A 15,079-nucleotide genomic window follows, 5' to 3' on the forward strand; every position below is an offset into this window, starting at 1 on the left:
CTCTCTGAGCCTCAGTTTTCTTCTCAGCAAGATTGCCATAATAATACTTGCCTTGCTAGGTTATGAGGACTGGAGGGAGTTGTGTGTATTTTAACGTAACTGGGTAGGTTGTTAGGGTGATAAATGAGCCACTGTGAGGTAGCCGTTTGGAGCGGGAGAGCTGGTGAGAGCTTGGAGCCCCCTGAGAGGACAGGACAGCAGGCCAGAGGGAGGCACATGGGAGAGTGCCAGGACTGTTCGCCCCAAAGTGGCTCCAGCTACCTGGGAGCTATGTAATAGGCACATCTCGTGGCCTGGGCTCACCAGTCGGGCCCACCCTGAAGCAGAATGGTGGAGGCTGTGCCTCCCAAGTTCTGTCATCCTTGAATTATCTCACTCATTCAACAAGAGCATCCTGAGTTCCTACTCCATGCCAAGCCCTGGGCTGGGTGCTGAGGAACAAATTTACACCCAAGCCACAGGTCCTGCTTTCAAGAAACTGCCTCCTGGCTTCCCTAGCATCCTGCCATGTGAATTCCTATAGTGGAAAGTGCTTGTTTTTCAGCAGTAGGCTCTGTGCCTGTTAATGTGTCAGTGGGAGAGACAAGTGGTGTGTGGCAGGGCTGCCACGTGCAGTTGAATATGTTGTGCACTGCAAAACCCTAGGGGGCACCATTCGCAGCTGCTTCTATGTGCAGTGCACAACCTAGTCAGCTGTACACAGCAGCCCCGGTGCAAGAGCTTGTGAGTGAAGATACCAACCTAGCTGTGCCTCTGCCCCTGGCCAGGCGAGGCCTCATGCAAAGCAAAGAGCTTGCTTGCCCGGCCATCTGGCTTCAAGTCACCCTCAGTGGTCCCAGCTACCAGGGCCCAGATCACCTCTGCAAAATCATTACCTCTTAAGGGGTTAAACATGCGCTGCTGACCCCGTCCGGCAGCCTGATTCGGAAAGCTTGGCCCGGGATCAGTACACATTACGAATGAGATTCAGAAATTCCACCTAAAAACAACAGCGCAGCCATCCCTGCCAGTGATGAGTGACTCGCCCTGTCCCGGCTTTCACGGCAAATCCCAGGGATTAGGCGCTTTCTCTTCTCCGGGAGGCACAGCCCCGTCTCCGGGGGCCACACCCTGGCCAACAGCCAAGTCGTTTCCCGGGTGACGCGCAGGAACGGGCCTCGGCCCGACTTCACCTGGAGGCTGGCCGTGCGGGGAGGGCAGGCGGGGGTCTCTCAGAGGGGTGAGATGGGGCACGAGAGGGGGACAAACTTTGACACTTTTTGTGCTTCCTGCGCTGGGACCCCGCGGAGCAGAGATGGGTTCGTAGGCGTCAGGCCCAGCGCCGTCCTGACTCGTAGAAATGCAGCTATTCCCCCTGCAAAGCCCTGTGAGGAGGGCTCCCGACACCCAGTTTCACAGGTGCAGAAGCTCTCAGAGGCCACCCCCCAGGCAGCCCCCTGGCTCGGGCAGGACTCTCAGGGCTCAGAGGGGTCCACTGGGGCACAGCCCCTGCTTTTGCGCCCCCTACCCCGAGGGGGGCACACAGGGGCCACAGGGATCCTCGCTGGACACCTCCCTGCTCCTGCCTCTGGACCCATGCGCCACGTGGGCTGCTCCTCACACCTGCCTCCGATGTCTCCACCTGGCTGTGAGGTCCCGCGAGCCTGGCCAGGGCATCCTGCTCTCTTAGCAGTGCACTTCCGTGTCACGTGAAAGGTGCTCCAGCTACTCGGTTCCTGAAGCTGGAAGCCGGGGACCCTCTGCTCCCCTCCTCCCACCCCCACAGCCAGTAGCTGCTGGTTCTGTCAGGTTTTAAACCCCACCTTTCACGTCCAAACCTGCTGCCCGGCTGGAGAGACGTCCTCAGCCTCAGCCTGCTTTTCTCCTCCCCAGCGTCCAGCACTCTCATCCCTTCCTCTCCCCTCCACTCTGCTCCAGCCACCCCAGCCCGTGCCCCAGACCCCAGACATTTTATGGCCTCTCTCTTCTCCTGAACTTTAGCCATAGCATTCACCTGCTTCTCCTCTTGGTAAGCTCCTATTCATCCCTCAAAGCCCAAGGCAGCCATCACCTCCTCTCACATGCCCTCCATGCCCCCCACAGGCAGGGTGTGCAGCTCCTTCCTTTGTGCTCCCAGGGCACCCTGGATGAGCTTCTTATAGGGCTCCTGTCATACTCATTCTTCTAGCAAATAACGTGTGTGTCCAACGGGCGCAGACCCTGCTCTAGGGGATGTAGCAACGACCAAGACAGACAGACAGACATGAATCCTTACCTCATACATGTTTTATTCCAGAGGGTAGCAGCAGACAAGAAACAAGTATAGTATCCACACCGTCAGGCGGTGGCAAGTGTTATGCAGAGGGCAGGAGAGGAGGGGGGCAGGGTGTGGGGAGGAGCAACTGTACATCTGGTGGTGGAGACATTCGCCTAAGACCCGAGGAGCTGAGGAAATGATCTGGAGGAAGAGCTCCAGGCAGCAGGAACAGCAGATGCAAAGTCCCTGAGGCAGAGGCGAGCCTGGCGTGTTTGAATCACGGCAAGGAGGCTGCAGCTAGAGCAGAGGCATGGTCTTGAGGCTGTCGTAATGGCTCTGGCTTTTCTGCTGAGCGAGGTGGGAGCCACCTGAGGGTTTCGGGACGAGGAGGGAGATGACCTAATATTATAAAGGCTCCCTCTGGGCTCCGGGGTGAGGCTGGGCTCAGGAAGACACTGCGGCTAGCTCAGTGATCCAGGCTGGAGATGACGGTAGTTTTGACCATGTGGCCCCGGCAGGAGGGGTGAACAGTAGACAGATACCAGATGTATTGGGAGGTGGTGCCAGGTTTTGCAGACAGATTAGGTGCAGAGGCAGGGATGACTCCATGGATTTCACCTAAAGAACAAGGAGACTAGGGTTGTCATCAGGTGAGCCAGGGAAGCTGTGACATGGCAGCTTTGGGGAGGTCAGAAGTTCCCTTTGACATTAAGATTGAGGGGCTTGTTGGACACCCGTGGCCACGCGGGGTAGAATAAGTGAGTCTGGGAGGCATTAGCAGGTGGATAGTAGTTGGAACCCCAAGGCCAGACAAGCTTGCTAAGGAATTGAGTGTAGACAGAGGAGAGAGGAGGCCAGAGACCAGGCACTGCGGCCTCCTGTGCTCAGAGGCTGGGGAGATCAGGAGAGGAGGCCAGCCTGGAGGAGGAGGCCTTTCCAGGAGGAGGCGCAGTGAGCCGTGTCAACGATGGTGAGTCTGGTCAGAGGAGGACCAAGGATTCACCATCGGATTCAGTATCGCCCCAGCTGATGGTGACCTTGACAAGGCTGTCTCAGTGCAGCGGGGTCAAGGGGAGACACACTGGAGTGGGAGTGCTGGAGGTGGTGCTGGGGACTCCTAGAAGATCTGCTGTGCGTGGGAGCAGAGAAACGCTGGTGCCAGCGGGAAGGGTGTGGTGGGCATGACATTGTGAGTTTCTGCTTGACTCTTCTCTTCCACCGATTGTGAATTCCTAGAGGCAAGAGCCTACGCGGGGATCATCTGTGCCATGCCCCCGTCACCCTGTTTGTCTTTCTTTCTTGCACACGCACGCATGCACACACACAACACACCCACTAGGAGGTAACCCGGGCCCGGCACCCAGCAGGCTGCAGGATCACACTCGCCTGCTCACTTCCAGAGTAACCAAGGGGTTAAAGTGAGTCCAAAGCAGCCTCTTAGCATTTCCCGAGGTTCTCCTGGGGATCGGCTGCATCCAGAATGATTTGTGACCCTCTTACTGCTGCTGTTATGCACCTTTTGAAAAGCCTTTGATATCACCGGCACATTCATAAATTATTCTTTTTTTTAAGAAAATGAAGTGTTTTTAGCCAAACAGCAGTAGAGGCATGTTGTGCAAAATTAGAAAAAAAGAGTCTGATGATGATAGGAATCTTCCGACGGCCTCACCTGACAACCGTATATACACAGAGGACCCAGACACCCACCGTCAACCACTGTCACGGAGAGTGCTTCCTGTGGCCTCGGAGTTGGGTGTTTCCAGATGGAACGTCCAATCCGTGCCTGCGGCTTGAGAACCCCAAGTATTGGGTCGCGATTATCACAGTTTTGTCTTAACAGCAAGCCCTCGTGGGCCCCTGCTGTGTGCCAGGCACTCTTCCAGCATGTTGTACACACGTATTGTGTCACTTAAGCCTGTGGGTGATGGTCCCATTCTCCAGGTTAGGAAACTGAGGCACGGAGGGAGTTCCAGGCTCAGGGGGCGTGACTGAGGCATGCACACAGCGTGTTGGGACTCGGTGTGGGGTTCCTGCTGCCATGACCATCCTCTGTGACCTTGAACCAGCAGGCAGAGTCCTCCTCTTTGAGGTCTACCCCAGTCCTGAAATTTCTCTGCATCCCTGGTAGCTGTGAACACAGTACATAGAGTCGGTGCATAACAAATGTTCCGTCACTGGCTGGTCAAATGATTCTTTTTCTGGGGATCCAGTGCCGGAAGAGCCTCTATGGAGCCTTGGCCAGGGATAAAGGGAATTGAAGGCTCGGGGGTTTCAGGCTGCCGCCCTGCCAGCAGGAAGCCCTCTCTGTCCTGAATTGGCTCATTCTTAGTGCCTCTTGGGAAGGAAAGGAGAACAAGTGATGGTTCTCACCAAACCTCAGCATGTCCCCTCCTTCTGAGATCTGGCAGTGACCCCATCACTCCAGGAAAGGGTCTCAGCTCCTCGGGGCCATCAAGCCGCTGCCCACCTGCTGGCCTCCTTGCTCGCCCCTCCCCCCTAATTCTCACCCACGTGGGAAACTGAGAGCAGAAATCCTCCACCTGAGCCCCTCCCCGAGGCCTGTTTCTGGCCAGGCCACACTGTCCTTCAGAATCCAGCTCCAGGTCAAGTCCTTGGTGATGCGCGCGTGGGCGCCGTACCAGGTCCCGGCGGAGTGCTTCCCTTTAGCGCTGCCAAAGCACCTTTGCTGACCTTTACCGGCCTCTACGCCCCATCATCTATGTCTGCCTCCCCGGGGGCCCAGAGCTCCGTGAGGAGGCAGACCAGCGCTGCTCACTGTCTGTCACCCCAGCACCCGTGCAGCTCAGCAGCAGTGGGGGGCTCGGGGCGCCCGGGCTGCACTCAGCAGCCAGGCGGGCCTCTTAATCCCTCGGGGCCTAATCGCCTCTGGAGAAGGAGGTAGCACAGCCTCAATGCCTGCAAAGCAGAGGGAGGACCCGTCTCTCTGCAGTTTCCCGTCTTTGAGTCTAAGTCAGGCCGAGCTGGCCAGACTCCTGCTCATCCTGCCCTCTCGTGGCTTTTGCTCATCTTGGGGGTCTGCGAGGGGTCTGGCGTGGCCGGAGTACGGCCAGTGCTGAGAAATCAGGCTGGACAGGGAGGCGGGGCCTAATCAAGGGGCGCCTCACCTGCTGTGGGCCGGGGGCTGGGCGGCGGGTCGAGAAGAGTTCTGGCCTTGGAGCGGGAGGGCCGGAAGCAAGAGGCCTGTGGACTCCAAGTGCCCGGCCCAGGGGCCTGGGAGAAGGGCATCGGGTTTGGGGGAAGGGGGAGAGTTCCAGTTGCCCATCTGGGGGCATCTGGAGAGATGTGAGTGAGCTGATGAGTTTGGGTCTGGGCCAGGGAGGGACCCCAGCGGGCACGTGGGTAGGGGGGCTGGTCCAGGCGGGAGGACACATAGAGGAAGAGGAAAGGATTTCTCATCCTTCCATCACAGTCACATTTTTGGCCAAGTTGGTAAAAGCAGGTGCATCAGACGGTAGATCCCTTCTGGAAAACCGCCCAGGCCTTCTCTTCCTCTGGCGAGGAGGGCGTGTGGCTTGGTGGAAAGGGGCAGCAGGCAGGGATCTGGGTTCGGGATCCGCTTTGCTGTTGCTGGTACCCTGAGGTTCAGAACTCACTTCACCACCGGAACCTCCTTTGCTTTCCCTGGAACCTCGGACCTCGAGGCCCCAGCGAGTGTGGCTGAGATGAGGGGGAGGAGATAGTGGATGGGCGTGGGGACCATAGCGACCACGCGCCCTGGAAGCGTTTGGACCCGCGTCCCGGAAGGAGTCTGAAAAGCTTAGTGCAGAGCTGACACTTCTTCTGGTATTTCTGCCCGAGGGAAAGGTGGACCTTGGAGGTTGACTCTTAGCTCCTTGCAGCTGTCTGCACTGTCCGGTTTAGCTCACAGGAGACCCGTGGAGAAAGCGCGTTTGTAATAATCAAGAAATCGAGAGGATAAGTTCTGCTGAGGCACGTTGCGTGCCATTTGGTGTTTGAATATGTGGCCCAGACACTTGTCCCCCTCCTTCTAAGCTCCTACCTGGGCGTTTTTCAGGGCAAGAAGAGAAGACAGGGTGTGAGGAACTCCATTCCTTCCCTGCCAGTGAGTGATGTGATTACCCTCTAGTTCCTTTCTGCCATTTTTGCCCTATAGCGATGACTCAGCCAAGGGCAGTAAAGTTTCTTCCCTACCACGTCACACCGTGAGGAGAGAGCAGATGCCGTGGGGTGGAGAGAGCTGGGCTCGGGGTCAGTCCTGGCTGGAGGGACGCCGTGCCCTGAGGGCTGTGTGATCCGGGACATACAGCCCCCAGAACCTCATTCTCATCCCCAGTGGAAGGAAGGCGATGATCCTTCCCCCCCAGCAGTGTGGGGAGGACAAGATGGAGCCGTGGACATGTGGGGCCCCTCCGTTTCTATTTCCCTCCCCTGCTGTGGGCCTCTTTCCAAGCCCATCAGTACTCTAGATTGTTTGCTTTAGAAGTATGGACCGCATTTCTTTGTGTTCCTGATTTTTCCTCTTTGCCTTTGGTCTGTGCTATTAATGCTAGTCTGCAGAGATTGTTATTCCTATCAAGGCACATTTCCCGAGATCTGGGTGATGGTTTGCTCCTTTCCAGTCGCCCATCGGTTAGTGTTTGGCGAGACCACGTGGGCCTCCTCTGAGCTCCTGCGTTCTCTGTTCCAGCACCTTGTCCACACAGGCCCACTCGTCACCTTCCCCCTGCTCGTGGCTCTGTGTGGTGGCCACCAGGGCCAGACAGTGAGACCTGGCTCTCATGTGTCACTTTTCTCCTGCCATGCGGTCAACGCCTGAAAAGCCAGTGACTTCTGGCTATTGTTCATTCCTTCCCGACACTTTCATTTCTGGGTGGTAACTGTCAACTTTATAGATTGTGCTTAGCACTTTGATCTTTAGTTCATTCATTCATTTAGCAATTCATGTACTCAGTGCCTCCTGTGTGTCCGGTCCATAGTAGGACCAAGGACCTACTATGTTCAAGAACGAGAGATACAAGAGTGACCAGGAAAGACAGTGCCATTGGCCTCTGGCCTCACATTGCAGTGGGGAGACTGTGATAATCAAGAAGACAAATGACTCTGTGACCTGATTTCAGGTAGTGATCACTTCTTATTCTTTTATGATGTGGACATGTGGCTTTCTTTTTTTTTTAAATAAATTTATTTATTTATTGGCTGCTTTGGGTCTTCGTTGCTGCACGCGGGCTTTCTCTAGTTGTGGCAAGCGGGGGCTACTCTTCGTGGCGGTGCATGGGCTTCTCATCGCGGTGGCTTCTCTTGTTGCGGAGCACGGGCTCTAGAGCGCAGGCTCAGTAGTTGTGGCTCACGGGCTTAGTTGCTACGTGGCATGTGGGGTCTTCCCAGACCAGGGCTCGAACCCGTGTCCCCTGCATTGGCAGGTGGATTCTTAACCACTGCGCCACCAGGGAAGGCCCGACATGTGGCTTTCTTACCTCTTCCTTTTCTAACTTGAATCTCTGTCTTTTGAAAAGCACAATTTCCACTGGCATGAGATATCATGCAATCTCTAGATTGATCATCTTTTTTGTTAAGATACTCTTTGACAACTCTGTTCCCACCATTTCACTTGGTCAGTTGGAACCACAGGACTTGTGAGTTGGAGGCTGAACTTCAGAAAGACGGTGACTCGTACAAGGTCACACGGCTGGTCGCTAAGGGACCAGCATAGGAACCTAAGCTGTGACTCCAGGTCTCTTTATAGATCAGTGTCTCATGCAGTCGGCCCCGTGGCTGGTCTTCCTCCCTATAAACAACCGGGAGACAATCAGTTGCAACCTCAGTCCAGCAGCAGAAGCTTGGAGATGGCTTCAGGGGCCTGGAATCCAGACCACAGTCCCCAAGAGGTGACGGAGGTCTCCCATTGGACTCTCGTGCTCCGTGTTCAGGCTCCTGCATCCCCGGCACATCAGCTGCAATTTACAAAGCAGAGACGAGACATGAAGATGAAGTGCCTGAGGGGACCTACATTTTTCAAAGGGAAAAAAAGGCTTAATTATATCTTTAAGAGGCACAGACACGCCGAGGAATACCAGCAGTGTCTGAGACCCGAAGCAGAAATGCCAAGGATGAGGATTTGGAAGATTAACACAGTTGAACTCCACATCATGGCCTTTTTTTTTTCCTGGGGCTCTTGAAAGGTAGGGAGGTAAACACTCCAGCAGGTAAGATGGACAAGGCAGGCATGATGGAAATGCACCTCTCCCTTTGTCCTGCATTTTGCTGCTGGAATGGTCATTCCACATAAAGCGGCTCTCACTCGGAACCTTCAGCGGCCCCCTTCCCTTCAGGACAAAGTTTTGAGGGGCCCTCAAGGACTGGTGTCCCTTCTTTCCTCTCTCCTTCTCTTTTCTCTCTCCTTTTTTCTTCCTCTGCCTTCATCTCACTCAGTAATCTTAATGGTGCTCCTGCTGTGTCCTGCCCCAGGCCCTGGGCTGGGGACAGTGGGATAGAGGTGAGCATGAGGCAGACCCTGCCCGTGAAGGGGGAGCCAACTGTGAATATTCCCTGCACTGGGCAGATGCAGCGGTACAGCCGAGGGAGACACAGAGTGGGGCTGGGGAGGCTTCATGAAAGAGGACATAGGCAGTCTAGCTGGTCCCCAGTGCCTGGCACATAGCAGATGCCAACTATACGTCTGTAGATCAAGTGGATGACGGAATCGGACCCCTGGTGGAGGTCCAGTTTCTAATGTTTGTGATGCCACATATGGGCAGCAAGGGTTTCTCTTCTTCCCTCTCTTGTTTCCCTGCACTGGGAATGTTGTTGGTAGTTCTGAAATAACACTGGTCTAGAATCAGCGTTGGGGAGGAAGCTAGGAAACTGCTGACCTGGGTTCCGGGTTCTGTGAGCCTGACAAGGTGTGAGATCCCTGGAGAAGCCTTTTACCACCTTCTCAGCCTCATCCATCTATCTTCCCTAAGATTAACACTGTTCCCAGAACTGACCAGAACCTTCATACTTTTGGCCTTTGCACATGTCATACTTGCCTCCTTAGCTCCTACTTAGTCTTCAAAATCTGATTTGAAGTCAGCTCTTCTGTAGAATCTTCCTTAAACCTCCCCTGTGCAGAATGGCCTCTATTGAATGGATGCATGGATGGATGGATGGATGGATGGATGGGTGGGTAGATGGATGGATGGATGGATGGATGGATGATTGGATGGGTGGATGGATGGATGGATGGATGGGTAGGAAAGCTGTGAAGGAAGAAGTGATATCAGGAGAAAGTCTAGGTTCAGTGAAGGTGAGGACAAGGAGGTGAAACTCAGGCTTGAAGTAACCTGGGAATGAAGGGATCATGTTCACCTAAATCAGAGCCCCCAGGAAGTGTGGCTAGGCTGAAGAAGAAGTGGTCAGGTCTACTGAGTGGGCATGGGTAGCCTGGGAAAGGAACCCTGGGCTGACTAGGGTTATAGATAGAGTTGGAGATTCAATGTGGACCTCAGGTCAGAGGAGAGGGAGAGAGAAGCTGATTCTGGAGGGGTGGGAAGGAAGGCACATTCCTCAGCACCTGCTGTGTACACTTCTACGACGATTTCTTTAACCCCTGCGGCACACCTATTTCTTCCACCTTAAACATTTTTTTTGTTAAATGCAAAGATCCTGAGAAAATCCAGGCCCTGAATGTGACCTGTATCTGAAATTCAGCCCCTTCTCAACACCCTTTTCATTAAAGCAGCCCTTTGCTTCCTTCAGTGTTTCATTTGTCTCTTAGCTGTTTACAGTCGGAACAATCAGCCAACAGCATGCAGTTCTGGTCTTCGGCCATCGTAGAAACTAAACCTCGTGAAGTGCCCTAACACGACATATTTAGGTACATTTTCTACACATTCAGAGCTTTCCTTTCTCATAAATTTTTAAGTCAATCCAATAAAAATATTCAACTCTTGCTGTATTGTTCAATCATGTAAGAATTCAGCTCTATTTTAACTGAAAATCAGATCACATTTGAACGTTGGGAAGCTTTGTGACATCCAGCAGTCACTTCTGAGGGAGAAGGAGCAGGATGGACTTGGGATGGTTTTGTTTCTGATTCTGAAATTTGCTATTGTTTTTTGTTTTTTTGGCCGTACCACCCAGCATGGGGGTTCTTAGTTCCCCAACCAGGGATCGAACCCGCGGCCCCTGCAGTGGAAGTGCGGAGTCCTAACCACTGGACTGCCGGGGAAGTCCCTGAAGGTTGCTGTGTTTAATCCTTGTTTCACAAGAGAGGAAATGAGGACTCAGAAAGGTTGGATAACTAACCTGGGGTCATGCTACTGACCGAGGTCGGTTGGACTCCAACCCTTTGTCCTGAAGAACTGCAGTCTCCAAGTCCAGCTAGAATGACCCTGTCCTCGAGCCCAGCCCCCTGCATCAGCACCTTCTCTTTCCTCTCTGTCCCCAGGTTGAGCCCACCAAGGACAGCCCCTCATTTTCTCTACACTAGTTCCTTAGCCCGGTGCCCGGCACACACAGGTGGGCCCAGAAACTTCTGTGGGTCTGAACTGTTGATGCTGCCAAAGCTCCCACATGCAGCCAGGAATCTTCATTTAAATGTGCATGTGTGTGATATAATTATTTTGTAATATTTACATTTTATATATACATTTATAATAATACATATTTATATATTAATATATAAATTGTATTTTATATAATAGTAATATAAATTATATAAACATCTATATAAAATATATGGATATATGCAAAAGTTTATATAAACATAAAATAAATACTATACATTGTAATAGTATTATATATAAATTAGATTTTGATCTATTTTAAATAAGCTCACTTATATTTTTTATATATGGTTATAATATATATTTTGTATTTATAATAATCAAACTATACATTTCTATATCATATATTAATTATATGATCTTTAATATAATAATAATATATAGAAATAAATATGTATCTGATCGTAGCTTGCAGGAGCGTTCCCTCCACCTCCGTTGCTCTCTGTCCTAAAATAGTTGTCAGGCTCACGTAGCCTCTCACCCCTCTCCTTCAAGCCCCCCGAGCCCCTCTGAGCACCGCCCCTGGGATGGGTGCCGTCGGCAGGTAACCCAGGCCACGGAGGCTGGTGGGCGCCCGTGGTGGTCTCAGGCCTGGGGAGAGGAGAGGGTGATGCTGATGGGGGTACTGAGGAGGCAGGAGAGCTTGGGGCCGTGCCCCCCACGGGGGCCATGCCGACCCCGGCCCAGACGGTGCCCAGGGAGGGGCAAATGGGAGTGGCCCGGTCATACTGAGGGTGGTGACAAGCCCGCATCTTTAGCCGGGAGTTGAAGATGTTCATGGGCGTTCAAACAGGACAGAGCTGCCATGTCATCGCCAAGTAGGGGCAGAGAAAGGGTGCTGACAGCCCGCAGAAGCCTGTGCTTATCTCTCCATCAGAGCTAAAGCCCTTGTTTGCTTAGAATAGCCTGGAATTCCGCCCTGCTGCTGGGCATTTCACTTTTGAAACTCAAGCTCAGGGAGTGAAAGGGGGGATGGCGTGCCCAAATTCCCCTTCTGAGCATGAACTTGGTGGTCCTGACTGGGAACTGACCGCTGGTGCAAAAGGCCTTCGGGACCCTTCGGCCTCCCTGGAGCCTTCGCTCCTCGCGGGACGGGTGTCAGGGGCCTGACTGCTCTGCCCCGTGTGCACATTTCCCAAGTCTGTGGCAGGGCTGTTTGTAGAGACCAGCTTGGAATCAGCGGTTGGTTGCAGCAAACAATCAGTGGCTGTTTCTCAGCACGTGGTTGAGGAGCTGCAGGCTCCAGGGCGTTCCTTGCGGGCATCCCTGCAGTGGCGTGCGGGCACTGAGCGCTCTTTCCCACCCTGCCTTCTGTGACGTCACGTCGGTAGCTTGAGATCGGCCATGGAGATTGTCACGTGGCACAAGCAGAGAGCCGGCCGCTCTAGCACACCCCTGCACCACATGACTTTGGGGAAGTCCTAATATCAGAGCGGGTATGATGGAGGAGTGACCTTTCCTAAATGTCAACAGCTATGGGTGGCACCTGCTCTGTGCCAGGCACTGGAGATCGGCAGGGAGGGCCACCTCCTCCAGGAAGCCTTTCCTGATCCCCTAGCCTTCCTCACCTCCATCCTTGCCCCTGCTGGACAATGTGCAGACTTCTATCAGAGCACGGCACTCATCTAGATCTGCCACCAGCTTTGAAACCAAGATTCTATTCGTTTTCTCGGTGTCACCGAGAACAGTGTCTGGTACCAGTTGAGGAAATGCATGAACTCAAGTGGACATGAAGCACTGAGCCCGCTGGTCTGGCGGGGAGGTAGCCCTGCACACCTGGAGCTCACACCTTGGCAGACGCTGTGCTGGGGTGTCTGGATCACACAGTGCAGAAGCACAGGGTCAGGTGGCATCATATGCTCGCTGAGGAATCTGAGGCCCAGAGAGAACGGTGGTCTCTCCAAGTCCATGCAGGTGGATAACACTCACCTTAGCCCCATCTGTCTGGTCCCAGGGCGCAGGAGCATTCTCTCCGTGAGCCTTGGGGTTGCCCTGCACGACCAGGCAGTGGCAGCAGGGTCCGGCCTGGAGACGTGGAGCTTCCAGGCACAGGTCTGGGGAGAGTTACGGAATCCACTCTTACCACCCAACCCCGCTCCCCTGCAAGCCTGCAGACCGCCTGGGGTTGTTCCTTCTTCCACCGTGACTGAGCTGAGCTTGTCTGCCCTGTACTCTGGGCCTCGGCAGGGGAGGCCTCGGATCATGACCTTTGCCTGGTCCCTGTCTGGTCCAGGCACAACTCCCCACCACCCCCAGCAGCTTCACACAGGTTTCTGCTTCCCCAGAACGGACACCTGTCTCCACTCTGCCACCTGTCCCATTTCTGCTTGCCCTGCTCGGGCTGGACCTGGGCCGCCTCTTGCTTACCCGTTACCATGAACACGGAACAATGAACTTAGGTGTCACCCTCCAGAAAAGAAGTGTGGAGAGCGAGGGATCCAGGAGTATGTCCCATGGGGAATCGGGACTTTCGCTGCTCAGATAAAGCGTTTCTGGGACCCCACTGCAATCCTCAATGGGAGGGATTGAGGGAAGAGGATCATACCTGCTTTGTTTCTTCCCAAGGGTCACAACTGGGCACAGTGGGTAGAAGGGAGTGGGACAGGTGTCTACCGGGCATCTACTCCATGTCAGGCCCTTTATCTAGACTCTTAAATCCTCGGTCACGTAGATGGTGGTAGAGGAGGGAACCTGGGCTCAGAGAGAACAGGAGCTGGTGTTGACCCTAAGGCATCTGACTCCAAAGCCCACACGCACAGGTTCCCTCACACTCTGAGCCGCACACAATGGAGAGGTTGTAGCGAGCTCACTGTCACTCGTCCCTAGAGGTAGCAGCAGAGCCCGGGAGTGACCACCTGGAGGGAGATGCTAAGCATCTGGTTCAGGTGGGACTTGATGAGGCCTAAGGCCTCCTCTAGCTGTGAAATTCCTGGAGGGAAATCATTTCCCAGATCTCCGCGTGGCTTCGGTCCCTGCTAACTCCCAGAACACCTTCTGCTCTCTCCCCAGGTGTTGTGCGCCAGGTGCGGCCCGTTGTGGGCCCATTTCACGCTGTCCTGAAGCTAGAGATGAACTACGTGGTCGGGGGCGTGGTGTCCCACCGAAATGTCGTCAACGTCCATATCTTCGTCTCTGAGTACTGGTTCTGAGGGCCGGCTCACAGCGCAGCCAAGCCTGTGCCTCCAGGCCAAGTCATTGCTGACGATGACAACGCCCTGTCCCTGTTTGTACCACCCAGACATATCTTGATTTTATGTATTTGTTTGTAGTGTTAGGCCGACATGTATTAAGCTGGGCCAGATGAATAAGTCCATCCGTTGTATTTTGGTGTTTAAATAATGAGTCCAATTACCTAACTGTTTGGTTGAAAACCTTGCTTATTTTTTAATGCGAAAGTTAAATTTTGCTCCCTTTTTCTGCCTCTGGGCTGGGCATTGCTAAGGACCAAGGGAAAACAAGACATTTTTCAGGGGGCAGCTAGTCCAAATGCTAAGAGAAAACCAGTTCTTGCCCTGATTTTATGAAATTTGACACTTGGTACTTTTTTTGCCAATCAGATTTTGTATGTCCAATTCTAAGGACACAGCTGCCAAAGAATAGCAGGTATGATCAATTCTGCCCAGAAGCAGCATGCCACAATGCCTTGGGGAGCACTTCTAAGGTAAATTACAGTTCTGTGGAAACAGAAAAATCCCTCAGTAAAGACAGAGCCAGCTAGGTTTGTGTGTGGCTCCAGTATGTTCATCAAAGGAATCTCTGGGTTTTCTGCACCCTGCATCCATCATAGGTGGGAAAATAAACGGCTTTGTGATACTCCTGATGGCCTGGGCAGGGGAGTCTTTCAAGAGGGGGGATCCCGACTAGCAAAGAGCCTGCGAATATTCCCCAAGACCTTCTCAAAACCCTCCTGCCTCCCAAGGTTCTGGGGTGGGGTCCAGCACGTGTGTTGGAAAAGCTTCCAACTCACATCATTTCTGACAGCTTGCCCGCCCCCTAGGAAGCGGGGCTCAAGCACCTCCGACGCCCCACGCCCCACGCTCAGCCCAGCGAGCACGTCCCGGAGCTCTGCTGATGGTGTCCCTCGTGGGCATTCTGATCCCCTCTAGAAGTTGCTGGGGAGAAATAAGGATTCTCTTCAGTGGGAAGGAGAGACCACCAGATGCACTGACGCCCCATGCATTCTGAAGCTGGTGCTTCATTTATTCCTCCTGGGAACCCAGCCAGGGGGTGTGATCTTGCCTGATTTAGAGACACACAAACTGGGCTCAGAGAGAGGAACTCAACTGCCAAAAGTCACACAACTTTTTAGAGACAA

The 15,079-nt window shown here is 53.6% G+C and overlaps 1 protein-coding gene across 1 annotated transcript in view; it reads left to right on the forward strand.

Annotated features, from left to right (window-relative positions):
• The window catches only part of FBLN1 (fibulin 1), an 80,239-nt gene extending 66,112 nt beyond the window's left edge, over positions 1-14,127 (forward strand). The window contains exon 17 of the mRNA XM_082350833.1: positions 13,774-14,127. Coding sequence (XP_082206959.1) covers positions 13,774-13,913 — 140 coding nt within the window. The 3' untranslated portion in view covers positions 13,914-14,127. The remainder of the gene's footprint in view (positions 1-13,773) is intronic.
• The last annotated feature ends 952 nt before the right edge of the window (positions 14,128-15,079 follow it).

The sequence above is a fragment of the Balaenoptera borealis genome (genome assembly GCF_965194805.1).
Source record: "Balaenoptera borealis genome assembly, chromosome: 13".
Taxonomy (NCBI): domain Eukaryota; kingdom Metazoa; phylum Chordata; class Mammalia; order Artiodactyla; family Balaenopteridae; genus Balaenoptera; species Balaenoptera borealis.